The sequence below is a fragment of the Rana temporaria genome, chromosome 11 (assembly GCF_905171775.1).
Source record: "Rana temporaria chromosome 11, aRanTem1.1, whole genome shotgun sequence".
NCBI classification, from domain to species: Eukaryota; Metazoa; Chordata; class Amphibia; order Anura; family Ranidae; genus Rana; species Rana temporaria.
The window spans coordinates 58,356,391-58,383,527 of record NC_053499.1 but is presented as its reverse complement, the minus strand read 5'-3'; the positions used below and the strand labels follow the sequence as shown (position 1 = coordinate 58,383,527).

General features: G+C 42.0%; 1 protein-coding gene across 1 annotated transcript in view; it reads left to right on the top strand.

Moving 5' to 3' along the window:
* The window catches only part of LMNTD2 (lamin tail domain containing 2), a 36,607-nt gene extending 10,344 nt beyond the window's left edge, over positions 1–26,263 (top strand). The window contains exons 4-8 of the mRNA XM_040327738.1: positions 4,183–4,331; positions 6,397–6,503; positions 12,727–12,773; positions 13,056–13,210; positions 23,944–26,263. Of these exons, the coding sequence (XP_040183672.1) occupies positions 4,183–4,331; positions 6,397–6,503; positions 12,727–12,773; positions 13,056–13,175 (423 nt within the window). The 3' untranslated portion in view covers positions 13,176–13,210; positions 23,944–26,263. The remainder of the gene's footprint in view (positions 1–4,182; positions 4,332–6,396; positions 6,504–12,726; positions 12,774–13,055; positions 13,211–23,943) is intronic.
* The last annotated feature ends 874 nt before the right edge of the window (positions 26,264–27,137 follow it).

The following is a 27,137-nucleotide window of genomic DNA, read 5'->3' as shown; positions in this document are numbered from 1 at the left end:
CCGAACATGTCCGCTGAAACTGTCCGACCGTGTGTAGGGCCTACCGGACAGTTTTCCGGCCTAGCGGACAGGTTTCCAGCGGACAAAAGTTTCTTAGCATGCTAAGAAACTTGTCCGCTGGAAGCCTGTCCGTCGGACATGTCCGATGGTTAGTACGACTCATCGGACATGTCCGCTGGTCCGAAATCCCGCGCATGCGTCGAATTGCTTCGACGCATGCGTGGAAGCATTGAACTCCTGTGTCAGAGAACGTCGGTGTCTTCTACGTCACCGCGTTCTCTGTCCGCAGGGATTTTGGTCTGATGGTGTGTACACACATCAGACCAAAAGATCCAAGCAGACATGTCCGATGAAAACGGTCCGCGGACCGTTTTCATCGGACATGTCTGCTCGTGTGTACAAGGCCTTACTGTACATTCGTGGTCAGAAAAATGCTACCTTATACTGGTGGTCAGTGGTGAAGGGTCCCCTTAGATTAGTGGTCAGTGGGAGAAGCATCCCCTTACATTGGTGGTTAATGGGAAGAATGCTGATTACATGGAAGGTCAGTGAGAAATATAACTTTTTACACATGGATAAAAAGATAATTGATGTCACTGGTTACACATAAGCATCCCCTAGCTGCACAATCTAGAATTCTGGATGAGAAAGGCTGCTGTGATCATAATCCCATTTGGCAGAATTGGTGTGCTCTGCCACCATGTGGACAAAACAGAACATTGCATTCATACATAGTATTGTTTCTACACTATGGAGGTTATTTATGAAAGGCAAATCCACTTTGCACTACAAGTGCAAACTACAAGTGCAAATTTCACTTGAAATTGCACTTGAAAGAGCAGTCGGTGTAGTTCCGAGGGGGAAATGCAAGGAAAATAAATTCTGCCAAAAACAGCATTTTAGCTTGCACATGATTGGATAATAAAATCAGCAGAGCTTTCCTTCATTTCAGATCTACCCCTCAGATTTACAGCGACTGCACTTCCAAGTGTACTTTCAGTAGTTTGCACTTGTAGTGCAAGTGGATTTGCCATTTGTAAATAACCCACTATATTTCCAAAAGTATTGGGATGCAGGGGCGTTGCTAGGTCTACAAAAGATCTAGGGCTAGAGCCCATAGCTCCCAACTGTCCTTGCTATGAAAAAATGTCCCTCATTCCTCCTCATTTGTCCCTCATTTTGGTCTGATCTATATAGTTGTGTATAAAATGCACTATTTATCTTTCAAAAAGTGTTTCCCGGTGCTAAACCTTTCATTCAATTTCTAAATGGCTGCATTTGTAAATACCAAAAGTCAATATAAAGGAATAGTAGTGGTAAAAAGTAGGGCTGCACCTCTACCACTTTTTTAAGACGTAGTACCAATTCTTTTTTCAAGTACTCGCCGATACCGAATACCGATACTTTTTTAATGTCTTTCTTAGTTTCTGTCATAAAATGTTGTAAAATGGTACTTTTTCGCCTTCACTGATGTGCGCTTACGAGGCTTCACTGATGGGGCACTGATAGGCTGCACTAAGGGGGCACTGATGGGCACTGGTGGGGGGTACTTATGAGAAAGCACTAATATGCAGCACTGATAAGCACTGATAGGATTAGGTGGCACTGATGAGACAGCACTGAAGGACACTGATGGGGTAGCACTGATGAGGAGGCCCTAATATGCAGCACTGATTAGGTGGCACTGATGAGAACTGATAGGTGGCACTAATTATGCAGCACTGATGAGAACTGATAGGATTAAGTGGCACTGATGGGAACTGATATTCAGCACCGATGAGCACTGATCGGTGGCACTGATTATGCAGTACTGATGAGCACTGATGGGTGGCACTGAGGGGCACTGATAGGTGGCACTTATGGGCACTGATAGGTGGCACTTATGGGCACTGATAGGTGGCACTTATGGGCACTGATAGGCGGCACTTATGAGCACTGATGGGCACTGAAATGCAGCACTGATTGGCAATTGCTGGCCTGGCATAATAAATGTAATGGATGATGGGAGGAAAGGTCGGATTTTGCAATGCTATATGCTGTGATGCCCATCTTGGTACACATTGCACTAGGCCGCAGTAAGAAGCAGCGGACATCTTGTTACACACAGCCCGAACTATATGGCTCTGTGACTGTCTGGAGTCATGTGACGTCACTCCCGCACATGCATGTGGGAGCCGACGTTCGCGGCATGGGCCCTATAGAAACGGCACGATCATGCCCTTTCCATAGTGCGTATGCGCAGATATATTTATAATAGGAAAATAAGAAATAAGAAAATAGTTTTTTGGGACTTTAGATGAGGCAGGAACCAAAGGGGTAACTGCCTCCATCCCTATCATAATTTGTTTAAAAAGAAGGAGAAATAGGACTTTAAATGAAGCACACAGCAGTACATTGGGAAGTGACTGGGAAAATTATGTTTAATTAGTATTATACTTTTATATATGACATATATTAGGCAAAAGGGCTATAAATAATAAACATTGAATATATTTGTTTGACACAAAGTGCATGGTAGTCCACAATCTGATGTACATTTGCATATTGAATACAGAAATAAAAAAATAATGAAAAAGAAAAAAGGATAACATGGTTAAACCGGTAAACAGTTAAAAACATGAATTTCGATCATACAGATTTTCAATCGTATAAAGTATAATGGGGTCCATGGTAAAAAATGATGGTGATAATGGGTGGCTCGACACGTTTCGCGGCCTTGTAGCCGCTCATCAGGAGCATAAACCATAGAGTTATAATCTGAAATTAAAAAACATGCGTATTTAAACTGGGAGTTATAAAAAAGAAAAAGGGGGAGTAGGGGAAAATATATATTTTTTAAATAATAATAGAGTACAAACTAAATTTGGGGGAAAAAAGGGGGTTTTTGTTATAGAAAAAACTTACGTTTGCAAACAGCGCAGCCGTGGTGCGCCATTGAATGCCAGTGCATATCAGAGCCCCATCTCCGGGCACTGTGGAGGTTTGAAGGGGCAGCAGCAACCAACAGAGACAGATCCCAGGCAGGTAAGTGTTAGTGGATACCCTAAACAAGGGTGAAAAAGGTAGCTCCTATGGGGGACCTATATGAAGTGAGAATAAATGGTGTAATATAATTAGTTTATATGGAAATGTTATATAAAACAAAAAACGTGAGGGTATCCACTAACACTTACCTGCCTGAGATCTGTCTCTATTGGTTGCTGCTGCCCCTTCAGACCTCCACAGCGCCCAGAGATGGGGCTCTGATATGCACTGGCATTCGGTGGCACGCCACGGCTGCGCTGTTTGCAAACGTAAGTTTTTCTATAACAAAAAACAGATTTTCTCCCCCAAATTTAGTTTGTACTTAATTATTATCATTTTACAATTTTTCTTTTCCCCTACTCCCCCTTTTTCTTTTTTATAACTATAATTACCCAACATTATTTAAATACGCATATTTTTTTATTTTAGATTAAAACTCCATGGTTTATGCTCCTGATGAGCGGCAATAAGGCTGCGAAATGCGTACTTGTACTTAATTATTATCATTTTACAATTTTTCTTTTCCCCTACTCCCCCTTTTTCTTTTTTATAACTATAATTACCCAACATTATTTAAATACGCATATTTTTTTATTTTAGATTAAAACTCCATGGTTTATGCTCCTGATGAGCGGCAATAAGGCTGCGAAATGCGTCGAGCCACCCCATTATACTTTATACGATCGAACATCTGTATGATCAAAATTCATGTTTTTAACTGTTTACCAGTTTAACCATGTTACCTTTTTTTCTTTTTCATTGTTTTTTATTTCTGTATTCAATATGCAAATGCACATCAGATTGTGGACTACCATGCACTTTGTGTCAAACAAATATATTCAATGTTTATTATTTATAGCCCCTATGCCTAATATATGTCATATATGAATGTATAATACTAATTTAACATATTTTTCCCAGTCGCTTGACTTCCCATTGTACTGCTGTGTGCTTCATTTAAAGTCCCATTTCTCGCTCTCCCCTTTTAAGACAAATATATTTATAATGTATTTGTTAACTTTAATATGTTTACTATTATAAATCTACATTCAATCCGCGTTTGCTGTAAAGTTTGATACACAATCTTTTGCTTAGCTTTACTGCTTATTTCCAAAACATGTTCATTTTATGTACTGTACATATTGTCTCTGTCTGCAGCCTGTAGCATCCCATCAGACTGAAGAGTCGCCTTCTATGTATACCAGCGTAAGAAAGAGTGCATCACAGGATCAGAAAATCAGAAGGTGGCCTGTTTTAGACCAGCACCAACATAGCTGCAACCTACCATCACCTGCTAATCTCCCCAGGTAAATTTGATTGAGCCTAGGTTCACACTGCTGCGAATTCAAAATCGCGGTAAAATGCGCGATTTTACCGCGATTTCGCGGCTGTGATTTTGCCGCGATTTCGGCCGCAATTTAATGTAAATCGCGGCCCGAAATCGCAAAAAGTAGTACAGGAACTACTTTTTGAAATCGCAGTGATTAGGACAGTGCCATTGCCGACAATTGCCACCGATTTGAGATGCGATTTGACATGTCAAATCGCATCTCAAATCGTTCCAAATCGTACCCAGTGTGAACCAGGGCAAAGTTGAATTTATAGTCAAAACGCTTTTGTTTTAGATAGAGTAGCGGGTGGTTAAAACCCCATGCAGATTATTTTTCCTGCATTTGAAACATTGGGAACATTTTCTTTCAGTTCTTGTCCCAGTGACAAAACAGGATGTCAGAGAAAATCTCCTAAAGTGAGGGGAATTGCCTCTTAGACAGCTGTCTCCGAAACAGATGTCCCCATTGGAAGATTTCCCCTTACCTCTTGTTCTTCTGATAACTCAAGTATTTTGGATTTTCCCCTCACTTTTTGTCTGGTGGCAAGGTGATAGTGATCACCAGTAAAAGTCCCTACACATATACAAGAGGCATGTATGACTGTGGCTAAGGATCAGGGAATGCCTTGGCTGCTTATGATTGGTGGTGTGCAGTAACAGTTTCCTGGCAGGAAATCTCAGGTGGGTTCGGACTAGGATCCAAACACTCCTGAGCTCATCCCTGATCACTAGTACATGGTTAATCTCCCCAATGGGTACACAGACAGCAATGCAAACATGACAGAGGGTCCAACCCTTCGCCACTCTTTACAAAATTAAAAACAAAAACAAAAAAAGTTTTTCACTAGAGATACACTTTAACCACTTAAACCACTTAGTTGTATTGCATTTTTATAAAAAAAATATGTTTTACTACTAATGGCGGCGACATTATGGCGGACACTTCGGCCAATTTTGACACATTTTTGGGACCATTGTCATTTTCACAGCAAAAAATGCATTAAAAATGCATTGTTTACTGTGAAAATGACAATTGCAGTTTGGGAGTTAACCACAAGGGGCGCTGAAGGGGTTAAGTGCGACCTCATTTGTGTTTATAACTGTAGGGGGGTGTGGCTGTAGGTGTGACGTCATTGATTGTGTTACCCAGGGCTCAAGTCCTGCGGGAACGTGTGGGAACGGAGTTCCTGCACTTTTTTCACAGCAGGAACTCAGTTCCCTTTGCAGGACTAGAGCAGCCGAGCCGCCCGAGCCAATACTTCACTAAGCGGCGATGACCAGCTCGAGTCACTGTCAGGGGCAGGCGAACCTTAGTAATCCTTTATGTTACTGGTCGCTTCCTGTATATGGATTCATCGGGTAGTGTGCGGGTATTCCGTCACTTCCTCGATGCCGCAATGTCTCCTGGGAGCTTTTGTCATTGTTCCCAGGAGAAATTGCGGAGGTCTGCCGCGAGTTATTGCGGGATTTAGAAAGAACATGCTTTCTACAGGAAGCGGCCAGTTACATAAAGTATTACTAAGGTACAGTGGATCGAAAAAAAAAAACATGCGGTTTAGTAATTATGCATATGACCGTATCATTTTTTTTTTTTTTGGTGGGGGAGTGAATCTTGGTTGGGAGTTCCCACACTTTTTTCCCCAGGACTTGACCCCTGGTGTTACCCTATAAAAGGGAACACACGATGGATGACGGCGCCACAGTGAAGAACGGGGAAGCTGTGTTTACACACAGCTCTCCCCGTTCTTCAGCTCCGGGGACCGATCGCGGGACTCCAGCGGCGATTGGGTCCGCGGGTCCCTCGGTCACGGAGCTTCGGACCAGGTCGCGGGTGCACGCCCACGGCTGGGCACTTAAAGAGGACGTACCTGTACATGCTTGTGCCCAGCCGTGCCATTCTGCCGATATGTATGTGCAGGAGGCGGTCCTTAAGCGGTTAAACAATGCTAAAATAAGGGTTGTTTTTATTGACATTTTTTAACGTGTTCTATTTTTTATTGGTGGTCAATCTCATTTCTTTTTTTTTTTTTCTTTTTTTATAGAAGACACAGTGTCTCGGCTATGCTGTACCGGGACAGTAGGGCACCTCAGAATATGTCTAACCCAGCTAATGCTGTACAGCAGCTTTCTCCCACCTTCAGAAATCCAGGTATGGGACCAGCAGAATGAAGGTGTAATATGTACTGGTTCAGATAGACATACTAATTTTACAGACTGGTTAAAAACAAGACACCTGTTTAGGGCATCAAATATGAGATTATTACCAAGTATAAGATACAAACAGGGTCATTCAGAAATTGGCCTAACCCTCAAAAATATTATTTCCTTGATTTGATTATGATGAAATTAAATTTGTTTAGTAGCCATGAGTTGATTTATTTTGAATATCACTATACTTCTTATTAAAGTTAATTGTCACCTGCATTAGGTATACAAACTAACAATTTACACCAAAGGTCCTTTAACTCCCTTGATTCCTTGATTCCAGTTTTATGTATTTCTTGACTTTTTTTTTTTGTTTGTAAAATCTTTATTTGTTAATCTTTATTTTAACGGCATAATAGTACATCACAACACATGTTGTCAGAAGCATATTGCAGCAAACAATAAGCCATTAATTTTTCAACATAACATAAAAGCAAGAGACATTGAAAAAAAAAAAAAAAGATGCATATAAACACATCGGGACCCAGTACTCTAAATAGTATCACAGAGGTCCAAGGGCCGGGCAGCGAGACAAAATTGGAGACCTCCCCAACGCATAAAACACATAAAACTGGAAATTAAAGCGTGGGGGCAACACATCTCAAGCCTCTCATCAGTTGAAAAAATGGGTACTCGCTGAAGGGGGGGGGGGGGCAAGGACCGGAGGTCAAACCGGCCAATCTATCTTGACTTTTTTTTAACTCAGTACTAAGCCCCTTTCCTACCAGATCTTCAACTTTTACTATTCAAAAATGTAATGCCAGAAACTCACTGGCCAATAGAATATATGGGGCTGGAGTGTTGAAAGGTAAGAGGTGGTCTTAGATCTTTCAATGTCAAACTTTACCATCAAGTTTAAGAGGTAGAGAATATGTGAACAGTGTGTGTGGGATCAGGGGCATTACTTGCAGTATTTAGATGTGCTTGCAAACTTGTCAGCCATATAAATTGACTATAAATTAGCTCAAATGGGTTAAAAAGTATAATACAATACCATACAGCAACTATGCCATAAAACAAGTTATTTGCTGTCTGTAGGGATGTGTGTAAAGTTATGCAAGACTGAATAACATAGGATTCATCCAAGAACGAATACCAATGTCTTTGTTCTTTACTGTTTAATTGCATAGTAAATTTAAAGTAGCACTTAACAGTATCCTTATTTTCCCAAAATAATTCATCCACATCCACAACATATTGCACTTATAATCTACCGGTATTTTCTCACTGTGTTTTTCTGTCTCATACTGTCCTCCATGAGCTCCTGAACCTCTCACTTCTGTTTGTTTGGAATGAGCAGTGCATATTAGTTGTGATAATGTACACTGCTCTATGCACGCTACACATTCTATAGGCCCTGGTCCATCTTGGAAGTGAACAAGAGAGGGTGGCTATGTTCCTACATACAATGGAACCATGGAGAATGAACGTAGCCACGCTTTATTGGAAGTCAGATCACAGCAGCAAAAAAAAAAAAAAAGTTAAGAGCAATAGAAGGGACTCTTCTGAGTCAAAGAGGGGGTTCACCCTATAAAATTTTCTAGCATTAAATTAAGCATAGTAGCGCGAGCTACAGTATGCCTTTATTTTTATTTTTTTGCCCCGTACTCACTGTTTAATCCTATAGTGAAGATTCAGACTCCCCGTGGGGAATGGGCGTTCCTATCCAGAGGGAAGATGATTGACGGTCGGCTCTGGCGCGTCACGCTTCTCCGGAAATAGCCGAAATAGGACTTGGCTCTTTATGGTGCCTGCGCCTAGTCTGTGCGCAGGCACCGTATAGCGTCGTGAAGAGCCGAGACCTACTCCGGCTATCTTCGGGGAGCGTGACGTGCCATAGCCAGCCATCAATCATCTTCCCTCTGGATAGCAACGCCCATTCCACGCGGGGAGTCTGAATCTTCACTATAGGATTAAACAGTGAGTACAGGGCAAAAAAAATAAATAAAGGCATACTGTAGCTCGCGCTACTATGCTTAATTTAATGCTAGAATGTTGTTATTGAGGGTGAACCACCGCTTTAAGAGTAATAGATTTCTTTAAACCAGAGTTTTGTGTCACTTTAACAAATCTCACTTTTACAAATCAGTTACAAATAAAGCATTTACTTATGTCCGTATATAAATATGTAACATGTAGGGAGTTTCTCAGCACAGAGGTTAAGATATAGGCAAAGAAGTTGGCAAATACATTTCTATACACCCAGCTGACTACTTCTTTGTTCCATAAATAAAATTACCTAATGCCACTTTGAAGACTTTTTAGAGGAAAGTTCCTAATAAATGTTTACATTTACATGAAATTTTCCACATTTTGTCATGTTACAATCAAAAACGTGAATGTATTTTATTGGGATTTTATGTGAAAGGCCAACACAAAGTGGCACATAATTGTGAAGTGGAAGGAAAATGATAAATAGTTTTCATTTTTTTTTTACAAATAAATATGTCAAAAGTGCAGCGTGCATTTGTATTTGGACATACCGCCCCCCGAGTCAATACTTTGTAGAACCACCTTTCTCTGCAATTACTGCTGCAAGTCTTTTTGGGGATGTCTCTACCAGCTTTGCACATTTAGAGAGTGTCATTTTTTCCCATTCTTCTTTGCAAACTAGCTCAAGCTCTGTCAGAGTGGATGGAGAGCGTCTGTAAACAGCAATGTTAAAGTCTTCCCACAGATTCTCAATCAGCTTTAGGTCTGGACTTTGACTGGATCAATCTAACACATGAATATGCTTTGATCTAAACCATTCCATTGTAGCTTTGACTTTATGCTTAGGGTCGTTGTCCTGCTGGAAGGTGAACCTCCACCCCAGTCTCAAGTCTTTTGCAGACTCTAACAGGTTTTCTTCTAAGATTGCTCTGTATTTGGCTCCGTCCATCTTCCATCAACTCTGAGCAGCTTCTCAGTCCCTGTTGAAGAAAAGCATCCCCACAACATGAAGCTGCCACCACCATGTTTCAAGGTGGGGACGGTGTGTTCAGGGTGATGTGCAGTGTTAGTTTTCTGCCACACACAGCTTTTTGCTTTTAGGCCAAAAAGTTCAAAAGTTCAAAAAGTTTTGGTCTCATCTGACCAGAGCACCTTCTTCCACATGTTTGCTGTGTTCCCACATGGCTTCTCACAAACTGTAAACGGGACTTCTTATGGCTTTCTTTCAACATCGGCTTTTTTTTTTCTTGCCATTCTTCCATAAGGACCAGATTTGTGGAGTGCACCGCTAATAGTTGTCCTGTGGACAGATTCTCCCACCTGAGCTGTGGATCTCTGCAGCTCCTCCAGAGTTGCCATGGACCTCTTGGCTGCTTCTCTCATTAATGCTCTCCTTGCCTGGCCTGTCAGTTTAGGTGGATGGCCATGTCTTGGTAGGTTTGCAGGTGTGCCATACTCTTTCCATTGTTGGATGAATGTTTGAACAGTGCTCTGTGAGATGTTCAAAGCTTAGGATATATTTTCATAACCTAACCCTGTTATAAGCTTCTCCACAACTTTATCCATAACCTGTCTGGTGTGTTCCTTGGCCTTCACGGTGCTGTTTCTTCACTAAGGTTATTTACAAAATTCTGAGGGCTTCACAGAACAGCGGTATTTATACTGAGATTAAATCACACACACGTGGACTCTATTTACTAATTAGGTGACTTCTGAAGGCAATTGGTTCAACTAGATTTTAGTTAGGGGTATCAGAAAAGGGGGCTGAATACAAATGCACGCCACACTTTTCAGATATTAATTTATAAAAAAAAAATGAAAACCATTTATCATTTCCCTTTCTCTTGACAATTTTGTGTCACTTTGTGTTGGTCTATCACCTAAAATACCGATAAAATACATTGGTATTTTTGGTTGTAACATGACAAAATTTGCAAAATTTCAAGGGGTATAAACACTTTTTCAAGGCACTGTATGTCAGGTCACCTGTGGCCAGGTGACAACTGCAACCCCTTGGGGGTAGTGAACCCTATAGCCGACTGCTGCGAACAGAGAGGAAGGGTGAGCCCAAGATTCCCCAGGGCGCGGAGTCTAAGACCCAGCTTTGTGTTCACCAGAGCCTCTGGTGGTGAGGATGGCCTTCGCTGCAGCTGGATCCAGGTCGCGGCCCCTGGGGTCCCCTAGGTCACGCTCCGTAGGGAGAGAGGGGAAGTAGCACACAGGACACAAGCGATAGTGATGGGTAAGCAGAGGTCAGGGCAACAGGCAGACAAGGGTAACAAAGGGACAGGCCAAAATTCAGGGAAACAAGCGGAGAGGTGTCGTCAGAGACAAGCCAAAATCGGTACACATAAAGGTTAACTTAGCACATGGCAGACAGGAACTCAAGCTACAAACAAAGTTGAACAGCACTGCAGACCTGCAGTGCAATAGTTAATATAGACTTCCTGGGATGGCCTGGGGTGGGGCCATACAGGAAGGAGAGATGATAAAAAGGAAGCCAGAACAGAGTCAGGCCTCTAATGAACACATGGAGACAAGTAAGCTGCCAGACTTTATTGCATATCCATGACACTGTATTAGTAACTTTAAAACTTTTCTTATTACTATTAACACTTTAATTTAAAGAGACTCTCAGATTTTTTTCTTACCTAACAGCAGCATAGCTAGTTATTCTTACTCAAGAGGAAAATCAGAACTAAAACAGACCGACATACATGTCTACAGCTCAGTTGGCCATAGATACTTGATACCACTCTTAAAATGACAGTGAAAGCAATATCTGCCCACAAAACCGCCCAGACCCCCAACAGGTCTTCCCTAATGTGTGAGCGAAGGACTTTCATCATTCTCTGTGTCTGATAAAGAGATCATGTATCCTGCTTATTATTATTCCCAAGGAGGTAAAAAATTGCTTTAATATAAGTGATCTGCGATCCCGGTGAACATTTCTGAACTTAGCATCAGGCTTTTCATGGCCATTGGCATCATTATATCCTGTTATAGAAAAGGGTAAAGATATAAATGGCTACAACAGCTCAGTAGCTCTATTCATCTGTAGGTTAGGTATTACTATGGGTGTTTAGCCCCCTAAACAAATGTAGTAAATGTAGTAAAATCTATGTAGTAAATGTAGTAGAATTTTAATTGCACAGCAATGCAGGCATTATGTACAGAAACTAAACATTTGATATGCCCATCCTATCCAACCTCCTCATTACTGTAATGACTGACCAGAAGCACCTTAGTGGGCAATTTCATCCAAAACATTTGTGCCGTGGCTTGCAAACTGAATCACGTGCTCTAATCTTTTATCTCTTATGGATTGCAGTAAAGACATAATCCCATCACAATTCCCATTTCCAATTTTTTCTATTATACACCCCAAAGGATTTCCCATAATGAACAATTTATCAAGGGACAGAGTTCCATCCATGTTATGCCCTCTTCACCAGATCTTTGACAGATAAAAACTATAGATAATGTGTTTTTAAAAAGCCTTTCCGGTAAAGGGCCCATGCACTGTGTATTAGATGACAACCATTTTGATTTGGCTTCCTAATGTCTATGATCTTTGCCCAAATATGCTAGCTGAGGCAAATAGCTACAAGAGTGGTAAAAAACAACTCAGTTATTGTGATTGTAAGACATGGTAAGTAATGGAGGTATCTGCTGTGTGCTGTACAGAAGGTGCTTCAGCCTGCTTCCCATTTGTGAAGCCTCGTACACACGACCGAGGAACTCGACGGGCGAAACACATAGTTTTCCTCGTCGAGTTCCTTGTTAAGCTGTCGAGGAACTCGACAAGGCAAGTTTCTCCATTCCCGTCGAGGAAATAGAGAACTTGCTCTCTTTTTGGCTCGTCGAGTTTCTCAACAGTTTCCTTGACGAAAATGTACACACGACCGGTTTCCTCTGCAAAAAAATATCTCCCAGCAAGATTCTTGATGGATTCTGCAGAGGAAAACGGTCGTGTGTACGAGGCCTGACTGTTTGTGTTTAGGACCCCATCTACAGATGCCTGAAAGTGGTAAGACCGTGCTTGCAAGTCTGATTATCTATTGTCTAGAGCCAAATGCAACCCACTAATACTTAGAAAATGTGAAATAAAAAGTTTAAGGAAAGCTTTCTTATATTCTCCAAATATATCCTCTGTGCAGTCATTTTTCCAGCCCTCTCCTTGTGTCTTGATTTACTGTGTGCCCTATATTACTGATTCCTTTTTCTTTTTACAGCATTAACCAATTCTAGGCCTGCATCTATGTACGTTACTTGGCATCCAGTAAGTAATAAATTAATTACCAACATTCCACCCAACTTATCAAATGGCTTACATAACAATCGTCTACATGTCTATACAGAAACCACATTCAGTTTCCACTGTTGAATCACACCGGCTTTTGAGAGCTAATACAAATGATTATTAGGATAGACACATTTATTTACTCAGTATTTTACTAATTAACTACTTACTAACACATTTATAGTTGTGTATAATTTCACAAATTTTCACAGATCAAAAACAAGTGCACAAATTCAGTAATCTAATCTTTCCTGTTTACAGAGCAGGTTGAATACGGATAGCCCTCTCGTGAGGCTTGTGGCCCAGAAGACTGCCCGTTCCAGACGTGGATTTAAATTCCTCAGTCACATTCCCTTTACCTTTGATGTTATGCGAGTGTAGAAGAATACTGTATGTCTTGTCATAGTTTGCAGAGGGTAAGTCAAAGTTGGTGCTCAAAATTTTTGGGGGGCGCAAACGTAAAAAAAAAATTGCAGCCTCACTGTGCCCATCAAATGCAGCCACTGTGGCATCAATTGTCACCACTGTGCCATGCCATCAAATGCAGCCACTGTGCCATCAATTGTCACCACTGTGCCATGCCATCAAACGCAGCCACTGTGCCATCAATTATCACCACTGTGCCATGCCATCAAATGCAGTCACTATGCCATCAATTCGCACCACTGTGCCATTCCATCAAATGCAGTCACTGTGCCATGCCATCAAACGCAGCCACTGTTCCATCAATTATCACCACTGTGCCATGCCATCAAATGCAGTCACTATGCCATCAATTCGCACCACTGTGCCATGCCATCAAACGCAGTCACTGTGCCATGCCATCAAACGCAGTCACTGTGCCATGCCATCAAACGCAGCCACTGTGCCATGCCATCAAACGCAGTCACTGTGCCATGCCATCAAACGCAGCCGCTGTGCCATCAATTGTCACCACTGTGCCATGCCATCAAACGCAGCCACTGTGCCCCTCAATTGTTGCCACTGTGCCAATTGTCACCACTATGCCCCTCAATTGTCGCCACTGTGCCAATTGTCACCACTGTGCCCTTTAATTGTCACCACTGTGCCCATTGTCACTACTGTGCCCATTGATGCCACTGTGCCCATTGATGCCACTGTGCCAATTGTTGCCACTGTGCATGTCACTGTGCCCTTTAATTATGCCACTGTGCCCATTGTCACTACTGTGCCCATTGATGCCACTGTGCCCTTTGTCACCTCTGTGCCCATTGTTGCCGCTGTGCCCTGTAAAATGCACTTACCTTAATCCTCAGACGTCCCTCGATGTCTTCTTCTCCCGCCTTAGTGACGCTTCAGCCAATCAGGTTACCGATAACCAGAATCGGCGAACCTGATTTACTGAGACGGCCGTCAGTCTTATCCAAGGAACGCACACCGTACGTTCCCTGGATAAGACATCCGGGAGACTAGGGTTGTACACGGAAAGCCTATCAGTTCCACACAGCCAGCCAGCTGCCGTTATTCAGGTGGTCGGCGCTCAATGTCCGGCCACCTTGAACAGACCAGCGGCAGCTGGCAATAATAACATACATTCATGCAATGCATGAATGTATGTTATTTTCAGTGGCGGTGCGGAGCCAGAGGGGGCAGCGCTCCAGCGCCCTCTATGGACGGACCGCCGCTGCAATAAAGTATTTACATATTCTGAGCAAGCTATAAAAGCACTTTAAAACAATCCCTCTACACCAAGGGTAGGCAACCTTAGAGAGGTGGAGATCTACCTGAATAACATAAGAGAAAGCAAAGATCACTGCTTCCATCCACCAATCCCGAGTCATTCATGTAAATGGGGCCACTTTGCAACTGTGTGCTTCTGCGGGGTCCAAGGGGTTAAAGAAGGTGGTAAGGAGGCAATATAATGCCTCCTCATCTCCTGCTTTAACCCCATGGTCGCTGTACTACACAAGGATGCAGGGTGCTTGCAGAGCAGCCTCATTCACCATGGGTCATGCTTGGTGAATGTTACACCCACTAAGCGTGACAGGATATATTACTCCTGCTGCAGACGCAACATGTGTACCCCCACCCCCCCCCCCCCCGGCCACTGCAGCTAAAGAGGGTGTGGTGAAACACAGCTTGACTATGGGGTTTTACCGCCCCCAAACTGCAAATGTAAACAAGCTATTACTTTCCTGAGCCCCCTTTAAGGCTGATGCACTGTGGTTTACCCACGCCATGGGTGCAGCGCAGTGCACCTGTGGCTTTCCTTGGGGTTACCTGCGATTTGCCACAGAATTCTATTATATCCTGAGGGTTTAGTATGCTTTCTGAAAGGGCACAAAAGCTCCTGTATTCCAACCCGCATAATACATTAAAACACAGATTGGACAGAGCCATCACATGATCGGGAGGGCCAATCAGAGAGCCCAAATCCCGATTTGTGATGTGCTATGACCGAGGGACACAGCCATCATGGGATCATGCTACTGCATGGCCACAAGGCCATGCACAAGCACATGTTTTGACAGGATGTACAGGTACGTCCAGTCAGAACGGCGCTTGTCCCACCCGACCGTTTATGTACAGTGGCCAGGTAGGAAGCGGTTAAAATTCAACACCTGTGTGAACTTCGCAGAGATCAACTCTTTGTTTTAAACTTTGAGGATCTTTGAGAATGATTTACCTCACAGTTAATGCAGCTAGATAGATCAGTGTTGGCTTGTTTTAAAGCCCCTTTATTGCCTGTTAAAAATGGTTAAGTACTTTACTTTAGCTACTATTCCTTTAAAAAGCGCTTCCCTTTCGGCTGAGTGCAGGGCACTCATGAAGGTGGTGGCAGGGAGTGCTATACCCAAAGAAGCAAGGATTGCCAACTGCGTCATGCTGAGTTTTGAGATGTCTGCTGGATGGCGGCTGGACAAGCAGGATGCACTGCTGGGCAGGAGTCCCTCAGGAGATAGGATGAAACTTGGCAAAAGGGAGAGCCAGGAGCAGGGTCAGGAGTCTGGCCAACAGTCATACATGGAATATCAGCCAGGGGTAAGGCAGCAAGCAAGGTCAGGAGTAAGCCGGAGTCATACACTGGCAATCAGGCAGCAGTGGAGTCCAGCAGAGCCAGCCAGAGGTCATACACAGGTCAGCAGACAGGAGCGGAGTCAATAAAACAAGCCAAGGGTCAAAGCCAGGAATGGAGACAAGACAGGTCAAAGGGAAGCAGGGTTGGTAACATGAAATCCAATAATAGCAGGAACATGAACTTATGAACACACAGGCAGCTGAAGATCATCCAGCAACTAGTGGCTCATGCTGCTGGCTTTAAATAGGCCACTGGGCACCAGAATCTGTCACGCATTTCGTGTGCCTTGGTGCACGAAGGTGTGCAGTTGCACATTGATCTTCGCAGCAGTTCACGCCTGTAACGGTCACCACGACCTTCCATCCCATCCAATACAGCTTATCGACACTCCAACCAACAGGACCCGATCCCATTTCATTTGCCCAGAATCAAGACGAGACACAGCTCTGTGCTTGTTCCAAATGTAATGATACTTTAATGGTTTCTTCTCAGCTTTTTATACAGTACAAGGCATTAAAGCAACAATGAGATCTCCACCCCCCTAATCACACACTAAGGCTAATTACCTCCTTCGTCCCCTAACCCTATTCTCAAACCGCTTCCACTTTTTACCATTAGCTTCTTTTCCCTTTCTTAATACCACTGTATCAGCCTCCCCACTCCCACCTCCCCACAATTCCCTTACTCTGTCATACATGTGTTACTTAATCCCACCCAACCCAAAAAAAAAACAGAAGAACCCCCTCCCCTACCCCCCCCCTTCCGAGCCTGAGACAGAGGACCCCCCCTGCTTAAACCCCTTGTCTTATCCCACCTTCTACCCGATTGGGTTCAGTACTACTCACTCTCCTCCTCCAGTAAACTCTTCCCTTCTTCAGTATTTACAAATTGGTTCCAACCAGTCCATGTTTCTACATATTGTTCCCTTTTATTCCGGGCTGAGAGGATCAAGTCCTCAATTGCTCCAGTCTCTCTCACCCTATTAAGCCACCTCGCAATGGATGGTGGTCTACTGACTCTCCATTGTAGTGTTATTCCCTGTCTAGCTGTATTTATCATATGACATATCACCGACTTTTTATACTCTTGTACTGGGATTTGTGAGCTATGGAGCAGAAACAGTGCTGGGTCCTCCGGAATCTGAAATTTCGTAAATTTTTCCGCAATCCTCTGGACCTCCTTCCAGTATTCTCTTACTTTTACACATGACCAAAATATATGCAGAAAAGTTCCCTGCTCCAAGCCACATCTCCAACAGTACTCTGAGTAACCTTTAGAAAATTTTTGTAATTTTTCCGGTGTATAATACCATTGGGACAGTAATTTATAATTGGATTCCTGTATTCGCGTGGATATTGAGGAATTTAATGCCAAGTAAATTATATGTTTACGTTGAGACTGTGAGAATTTTCTCCCCAAATCACTCTCCCATTTCCTCAATCCCGGCAACTCGAAATCCTCTTGAGGGGCATTCAATAAACTATACATTTTTGAGCTCACTCTTTGTATCGGTTCCTCCTCATCACAGTATTGTTCGAATTTTGTTAATTGTCGCCTAAAGTTAGATGCTTGTCCCAGGGATCTTAAGAAGTGACTTATTTGTAGTGCTTGCCAAGGGGATAGCTCAAAGTTCCCTCTTCTCTTTGTTAAAGCCTCAATTGGTGGCCACCCATCCTTTTGCAGGAAGTGGGATACCTGTAACTTACCCCTTTCTTTCAGTTTATTAAAAATTGCTCCTTCTAAACCTGGAATAAAACCTGGGTTCCCTAATATAGTAAATAAAGGGGATTGTTCTGATGAAAATTTTGGATTTTTACAGATTTTAGCCGCAATTAACCACTTCCCGACCCCCGCATGTACATATACGTCCACAATATGGCACGTACAGGCACATGGGCGTACACGTACGTCCTCGCCTATTAGCGGGTGGGGGGTCCGATCGGGACCCCCCCCGCTACATGCGGAGGTCGGGTCCGCTCGGGGAGCGATCCGGGACCACGGCGCGGCTATTTGTTTATAGCCGCTCCGTCGCGATCGCTCCCCGGAGCTGAAGAACGAGGAGAGCCGTGTGTAAACACGGCTTCCCCGTCCTTCACTATGGCGGCGCATCGATCGCGTCATTCCCTTTATAGGGAAGACACGATCGATGACGTCATTCCTACAGCCACACCCCCAAACAGTTGTAAACACATACTAGGTGCACCCTAACTCCTACAGCGCCACCTGTGGTTAACTCCCAAACTGCAACTGTCATTTTCACAATAAAGAATGCAATTTAAATGCATTTTTTGCTGTGAAAATGACAATGGTCCCAAAAATGTGTCAAAATTGTCCGAAGTGTCCGCCATAATGTCGCAGTCACGAAAAAAATTGCTGATCGCCGCCATTAGTAGTAAAAAAAAAATAAAAAATAAAAATGCAATAAAACTATCCCCTATTTTGTAAACACTATAAATTTTGCGCAAACCAATCGATAAACGCTTATTGCGATTTTTTTTACTAAAAATAGGTAGAAGAATACGTATCGGCCTAAACTGAGGAAAAAAAATGTTTTTATATATGTTTTTGGGGGATATTTATTACAGCAAAAAGTAAAAAATATTGCTTTTTTTTCAAAATTGTCGCTCTATTTTTGTTTATAGCGCAAAAACTAAAAACCGCAGATGTGATCAAATACCACCAAAAGAAAGCTCTATTTGTGGGGAAAAAAGGACGCCAATTTTGTTTGGGAGCCACGTCGCACGACCGCGCAATTGTCTGTTAAAGCGACGCAGTCCCGAACTGTAAAAACACCTTGGGTCTTTAGGCTGCATATTGGTCCGGGGCTTAAGTGGTTAACAGCGTTGTGCCAATTATGGGATGTTTCTTCATCTCGATTGGCAGTAACTTATAACACCAAGGTGCCCTCCTTAGTGCTACTGAGCAGAACTGCTGTTCTACCACCACCCATTTTTTATATTGCCCGTTCCTACACCAATCAATCAACCTCGTTAAGTGTGCCGCTTGGTGATATTTGGCAATGTCCGGGACTGCCATCCCCCCAAAGCACTTGGGTAACCTCAACACTTCTTTTTTAATCCTCGCCTTCTTCCCTGCCCAAATGAATTCCATCAGGAGAGTATTCATTTGCCGAATAAATACCGATGGTATCATTATTGGAAGTGTTTGAAATAAATACGTAATTTTTGGCAAAATGCTCATCTTAACTATATTGTTTCTTCCAAACCATGAATGTAATCCATGTTGCCATTTCTCAAGTAACCTTCTTATTGAGCAAAAAGGAAAAAGCCTATTTTAGTGTGCATATGTCGCGTGGTGATAGCGCGAATGCACTTGTATAAAATGTGCCAACGCCCCGATATATCGAGAATTTGGATGAAGAACTATTAATTGGGCTTTAAGGGCACACAGTACAATTTGGTATAGAAAACTAGAAATTTATTAAATATGAAATATCATAAAATCAAACAGACGTAAAAACAAATTTAGGTCAGTGATTAATACTACAAGGGTAGTGACAACGATATACAATCTTATTATATACAAGCTTATCTGACAAGCACAGTTACAAGTATAATGTAGAGTTGTGTATCCCATGTGGTATTTCCGGAGGTTTAATGGAGGCCTTGCTCTACATGTTACGCGCGTTAGCGCTTCCTCAGGAGCATAAGATATTGCATCTATTAAGACATATATACAGGAAAACAATTAAGTTCACAAGTATGCATACATTGTTGTAAAAAACATAGAAAATAACAAGCATAACAAATTATATGAAGAAAAACAATATATAGACACACAAAAAATGTAAAATATTTGCATTTGTCAGTGCCGGTGCGGTAGAGCAGAGGGGTAGCGTATCACCAAGACCCATCGAGATAGATAGACGGAAAAAGCATCACAGGAATTGGACGCCAAGAGAGAAGAGAATAAAGTGAAAAGAAAGGAAAAAGGAAAAAGAGAGAAAAAAAAAAAAAAAAAATAATTACGGGGGACACGCGTGGATTTAGGTGCGGTCTAGGCTACAGGTACATAGATTATCACTCTATTATATAGGTCTAAATATAGGGCCTTAATGCCATTAATGACTTTCTGTCATTTATATTGTAGACTCACTCTTTCATATATTTGTTTTAATTTTAGGATTCTGTTCTGGCAGCATCATATAATATCCTCTGGCACTTATACCTAGGATCCAAAGACTGCCTTATTGGATGTTTTCATCTACCCTATTTAGCCTAGCACATTGAGCACTCAAATACCGCACGTGCAGATCCCCATATCCGATTTTAAGTGCTTACCAGCACCTGACTGTTTGATCACCCTCTTTTACATTTCTTTATGTGTTTTTTGGTGAGTAGATATACAGATACATTAGATCCAATAATAAAACCCCCCCCTCAAAAAAATCCCCCTCTCTCCCCCCCTTTTTCTCCCCCCCCCCCCTCTCATTTTTGTCATATGAAAGTACCATACTAATACCTGTCTAACTCAAAAAAATTTAACTCCATATTGTCTACAGATATTATCCCCACGTTAGGCTGGTTTGACAGACTCTGTCCGCTCAGCCACTGTGGGGTTAGGACACCACTGTCGCTTGTCTACCCCCGCTTGTCTACCCCCAATGCGACTTACTTTGTAAGTTATTCATGTCTTTTATATACCAACCTCAATTATTTCCCTTTCCCCTCTCCTTTTCACCTCTGTACCCCGTCCCCTTCCCTTCCCTTTCCCCCTTTCTTCCCAGTTCCCTTCCCCTTTATTCCTCTATCCCTTATTTCTGCACTCCCTCCTTTTTCCCCCCCTCTTCCCCCTTCCCTCATTTTCACCCCCTCACACTCTCTTTCCCCCCCCCCCCTGTTTCCTCTCTTTCGCCCCCTTTTTTCTCCATTCCCTTCATGTCCCCCCCCCCATTTTTTTTTTTTTCTCTCTTTTTCCTTTTTCCTTTCTTTTCACTTTATTCTCTTCTCTCTTGGCGTCCAATTCCTGTGATGCTTTTTCCGTCTATCTATCTCGATGGGTCTTGGTGATACGCTACCCCTCTGCTCTACCGCACCGGCACTGACAAATGCAAATATTTTACATTTTTTGTGTGTCTATATATTGTTTTTCTTCATATAATTTGTTATGCTTGTTATTTTCTATGTTTTTTACAACAATGTATGCATACTTGTGAACTTAATTGTTTTCCTGTATATATGTCTTAATAGATGCAATATCTTATGCTCCTGAGGAAGCGCTAACGCGCGTAACATGTAGAGCAAGGCCTCCATTAAACCTCCGGAAATACCACATGGGATACACAACTCTACATTATACTTGTAACTGTGCTTGTCAGATAAGCTTGTATATAATAAGATTGTATATCGTTGTCACTACCCTTGTAGTATTAATCACTGACCTAAATTTGTTTTTACGTCTGTTTGATTTTATGATATTTCATATTTAATAAATTTCTAGTTTTCTATACCAAATTGTACTGTGTGCCCTTAAAGCCCAATTAATAGTTCTTCATCCAACCTTCTTATTGAGGTAAGAAGTGGCGGGAAATTTATTTTGAAAGTTTCTTTTATGTTTGCTGGAATCAGGGCACCCAAGAACTTTAGCGCAGTCTTCCACTTAAATCGAAAATTTTGTTGTATATTCGCCTGTTTCTGGGATGGCAGTGACACACACATTGCTTCGGATTTTGCCTGGTTTATTTTTAAGTTGGAAAGCTCTCCAAATTTAGCGATTTCCTTAACAAGATTGGGAAGGGATACATGCGGGTTTGATATAGTAAATAGCAGATCGTCTGCAAATGCGGTTACTTTGTGCCTGCATCCCCCTATCTGTATACCCTGCACATCTGGATTTTGACGTATTTTATTTAATAGAGGCTCCAGGTATAGCACAAATAACAATGGTGACAGGGGGCATCCCTGGCATGTTCCGTTCGTGACATGGAAAGTCTTGGAGTTCCTCCTGTTAACTCGGACCGAGGCACGCGGGTCTGTATAAACACTCCCAATCCATCTTAACATATTCTCCCCCAGGCCCGCGTGCCTAACATTCCTTAATCAACAGCATAACAACAAAACACCTTCACCCACTCAGTTCCCTAGGCAGACGTTTCGTCTCCGCATACAGCTTGACACCTATTCACACCTCTGAGCATCAATAGGTTTTAGACAGTGTTATCACACATAAACAGTACTTAGCATGCATGATTAGAGTTCTGGGAGCAGACCTGGGATTAACACCTGTCCGTTACAACACCTTTACACAAGGACAATGGAATGTCTTCCAAGCCCTGATTCAATTAGCATGTCACTAGAAATGAGTCATAGAATATTCTTTGCAGGCATTAAGGAATATACTGTAAATCACTATCCACGCCAAAACAATCCAACATCTTGCAGTATCTCAAAATCCTGCAATACGAACTATCCGTGATGTCCTATTTCATGTTATACATGAATTATGATTCACTTGCCACCCCATGCCCAAAAGGCACAGGGTGGACTCAGACCCAAGAGTTATCAGTGACACTGACACAGGAGTATCCCCCATCCTCACAAAGTCTCTGGATGTCCCGGGTCATTCCGTTACAACGCCCATACGTGCATGCTAATTTGCATTGGTAAATTCCTATGTGCCAATCTACGATTCCGTTGGGCATTAGCAGATTTGCCATTTCTTCTGAGAACTGTTCTCTGACAGAGGATGTGGCTTCTGTCTTTGGATGCATAGTAGATTAAGAGCCCCCACTAATGTTTCACAGTGGCATCCTTTACCTGGTGGAAGGGCCCTTTCTCCTTCCTTGTTCATCAGGGCTCAAGTTCTTCTAATGTCTCTTAGTATTATAGAGTGGCATGAGTTTATTTTCGGCCCATCCTACTGATGAATGCAAACAGGATTTAAATTTTTTTGAGATTTGAGAAATCCTGTGTTTTTTTGTTTATCAGGCACCTTTTGCCAGTTCATCTTCAGATGAACATAGGCTCCTATTATGCTAAGGCCGCGTACACACGACCGAGGAACTCGACGGGCAAAACACATCGTTTTGTCCGTCGAGTTCCTTGTGAAGCCGCCGAGGACCTCGGCGAGCTGAAATTTCCCATTGAACAACGAGGAAATAGAGAACATGTTCTCTATTTCCTCGCCGAGGTCCTCGTCGGCTTCCTCGGCCGAAAGTGTACACACGGCCGGGTTTCTCGGCAGAATTCAGCTCTGAACCGAGTTTCTGGCTGAATTCTGCCGAGAAACTCGGTCGTGTGTACGGGGCCTAAGAGTTTCGACGGTACTAGGAGGTCACTGCTGAGTGTATCATGTGAAGCACTGGCTGGCAGGAATGTAGATGGTATGTGTGTGTCACTTAGGTTTCGCACAAACATATTGCAAGGTGTTCCAGGGTTTGCGGCTAATGTGGAGAAAACAAATGTTTTGTTTTCTTAGAGTCTTAAGAAGTTCTTTTCTAGGTCCTGGAGCACAAAGACTTTGTAGAGCTTTGGGTGAAATTTAGCCTCAATTTCTAGGTCTGCATCTTACTTAGCAGCCAGACCTCATTGTTAGTCTGAGCTGTGCACAAGCCTTTATATACAGTGTGCAATATGAATGATATTCAGGACTCTCTATTGCTCCCTCTGATGCAGGATCCTGCTGCTGAGTGAAAAGGCAGAATGCAGACAGAACTCTAAAAAAGGTACAAATGCTGCCGCTGGTTTTGGAGAACCCATTAGGAGGCATTCTGTTAGTTGTGAACTGACCAGGATTAGTTAGTAGCCCAGATGAGCAGATATTTTGTTAATTTTATGCAGTGTAGGATAAACCTTCATGGACTGTTTCTGGGTGTCCCTGCTTGTGCAAAGTTTACCAATGCAAATACCATTGGAAGATAGATTGAATGCCCCCCTAACAATAGACATGCACAATCATGCTATGCAGATGTATATGGCCTGATCTGTAGGGAAAATTATTATGTAAGTATTTGCACACTGCAATCTAGAACTATTTTAATGTCTGTGACAGCTTTATAGCACATTATGTACCTCTGTTTATCTCAATAACAATGATATTCTGTGACCTAAAATTCAGTCATTTTAATAATATGTTAATCATCTTTTACAGGTAGAATCAAGAACAAGCTATACAGTATGAGAAGATAATTGTGTACACAACAATACCAATTTATCGAAATGTCCATTTCCCACATCAATCAGTGAAATCCTTGGTTCTATTCTTGTACATTCTCATGGTACATTCTAATGGGAGAATAAAAGGGAGGATGTGGTTTCTAGTGGCAACAATAGAAATGCCTTTTTTAAGACCCAAACAATGCTCATATAGTATAAAAAGAAGTAAGAGAGATCATCTTTCAGCATTTTAACTAATGGGAGGATACGCCAAATGGTTGTCTTGTTGAATGTTGCTCTTTTCACAAAATTTGTTTCAAAAGCTTTTTGGAGGTTTCGGTAGCAGAACACTTAGTAAATACCTCTCAATTCCCCTCAGAGCTAAATAGGGAGTGTCAAGTCTAGCAAACAGATATCACGGCTCTACAGAATGTGAAATATTTTAACTATATATTCATCTACAAAACTTTTTAAAGAAATGATACATCGTAGGTACACCTAGAGTGGCTAGAAGTGAAATACAAACCTGGCCAAATCCCTAGATTCAATTCTAATCATTATTATTAATTATTGCTGGGTAATAAACCTAAAGGGCGAGAGAAGAGGGTGGGACTTTATTTGAGGCATGCACCCCAGGAGATTGGCAATGACAGTTGAAAAAGGGCAAGTAAAAGAATCAGTAGAACCAAACGCATAACATGAAAGCATTGCATAACAACAATAGGCAGTCAGTTATTTAATAGCGTAAAAATAGAAATAAAACAGATACAATAGTAACATAATAAACCTGGTACAATAATCAAAGGACATTGCATAGATTCCAACAGTTCATGGTAACAATGATCAAGATAATTCTAATTGGTTCATACTGAAAATAGTACAGGAGGCCAATTCATTAAAGCGTATCTCCATGGTATAAAAATAAAATTGTGTACGTAGGTACAGTCCACTGGTATGGAAGGGAAAACATTGATAATACCTTGTCATATATTTTGACCAATAGGTCATCTAATGGCTCGTAGTAATGTATAATTGGTCAAGGGTATAGACATTGTGCAAAATCAATTGATAGAAATATCTCCATAATAATTGTAAATCATGATTACATGATACATAGATATAATTAATATATATATACAATAATAAATAATACAGTAGCAGCAAATATACAGGGGGCATCGAGTAGCTCCCCCGTAGTAGTTATAGCCATGATAAAATGATGAAGAAATATAGGATCGATGTATAGACTGGTAGATAGTAAAGTAGCAACAAGTATGAAGGGGGCATCTATTGGATCAACGCGTTTCGTGGCTAATGCCACTCTTCAGGAGCAGGGTATGAGGTAGAAGTCTGTAGATATTAAAAACAATATAATATAATATAAGGTAGGAATAAACCTAAAGGACTGGGCAAAACAATGAGAACATATCAGAAAATATTTTAAATTGTGAAATTGAAGTATAACTAAAGGCTTTTTTTGTTTTGGATAGAATGGAGAATGATTAGAGCACCTATGCGTTTTTATTGCCATCTGTACTCCCGTTAGGGAAATTCACCTTCTCTATTTGTCCCATGTACCGTTATCATTGCAGGTGAAAATCAGAGAAAATCCTACATTTTGTCTTGTTCCCAGAAAAGTAAAAGAGGACAAAACTTTCAAGGAGGGCACTCATTCTGGTGACATCCAGGGATTCCCTCACTTTAACCTCTTGGCGCAGACAGTACACAAATATGTGGCCTCTCGGCAGGTGGGCCTTAACGTAGAGTGGCCACATATTTGCGCACCAGAACGTAAATACAACTGTGCCGAGAGTATGCACCCTGCGCTCTCCTGGCACACTTACTAACGAAAAGCTACTTGTGATCGTGAGCTTTCCGATCAAGTGACCGCTGTGACAGGCAATCACGGTGGTCACATGGTCCTAAACGCTGCCCTGCCTCCTGCCATCTGAAACCCCTTAAAGGGCCGGGAGGCGCCAGTGCCAAGGGGTTTAAGATATTTGCCATCACTTCCTGTTTTGGCTAGGGGACAGGAAGTGAAGGGAAATCTCCCCAATGGGAAAAAAAATAATCAAAAAACCAATCGGCAAGGCTTATAACCATCGCTTATTTTATGGAAAAAAAGTTTTACCTTTTAGTTCTAATTTAAGGGACAACTCCAACAATAGGAAATGTAGTTCTACTGGTATTTCAAACCCTAAACCGCGGGCAAAGGACAGTTATATGGTTAAGATGAATAGGAACGGAGGACATGGTTATCAACAGTATTTATTGAACAGTATCAAATGAGTTTAAAATAAATATGTTACAACACAGTTTGGTGTCTCATTTGTACACATTTTTAATTATATTTCTTACTGTGCACCCAATGAATCTTGACTGCCATTAAGTCTGATCTTCATGTTACACTTTTCTTAAAATGCATATAATTCATTGTATTTTAGCACTAGCACTGTATTCATTTGGCATATTTGCATCTGTTTGCAAGATTTTAACTCACTGCTGTTCTATAAAGTGCATATAGGGCAAAATAAAACACACATATTCAATACATCCACATTTCCCCATTGTTTATGCCTTTAAAGACCCTGCAAGTATAAGAGCCCCTTCACACTGAGGTGGTTTTCAGGTGTTTTAGCACTAGAAATAGCCTCTAAATAACAACTGAAAACCACCTTCCATTCATTTCATTGCACTCGCGGGATGTTAGGAAAAGTCCTGCAAGCAGCATCTTTGGGGCAGTTTGGGATCGAAAACGCCCTGCCCATTGAAATTAATGGGCAGTGCTGCAACACAGGCATTTTTAACCCCTTCTTCAGCCACTAGCGGGGATTAAAATCGGCCACTAGCTGCCGAAAAGCTTAAACAACGTTAAAACGCTGCTAAAATGAGCGGCGCTTTAGTGCTAACATAGCCATGGCTCAGTGTGAAAGGAGTCTGAACAATACCTGTTCACCTGCCAGAAATGCTATTCTCTTATGGACTAACAACACACAATATTTTTGTCAACTGATTGGTTGACATTTTCCCACAAATAGAGCTTTCGTTTGGTGGTATTTGATTACCTCTGCGTTTTTTCTTTTTTGCGCTATAATCAAAAGAAGAGCGACAATTTTGAAAAAAACACAAAAAATGGCCCAGATTCAGCATAGCTTGCGCTATATTTGCGGGGGAGCAGGGCAACGATTT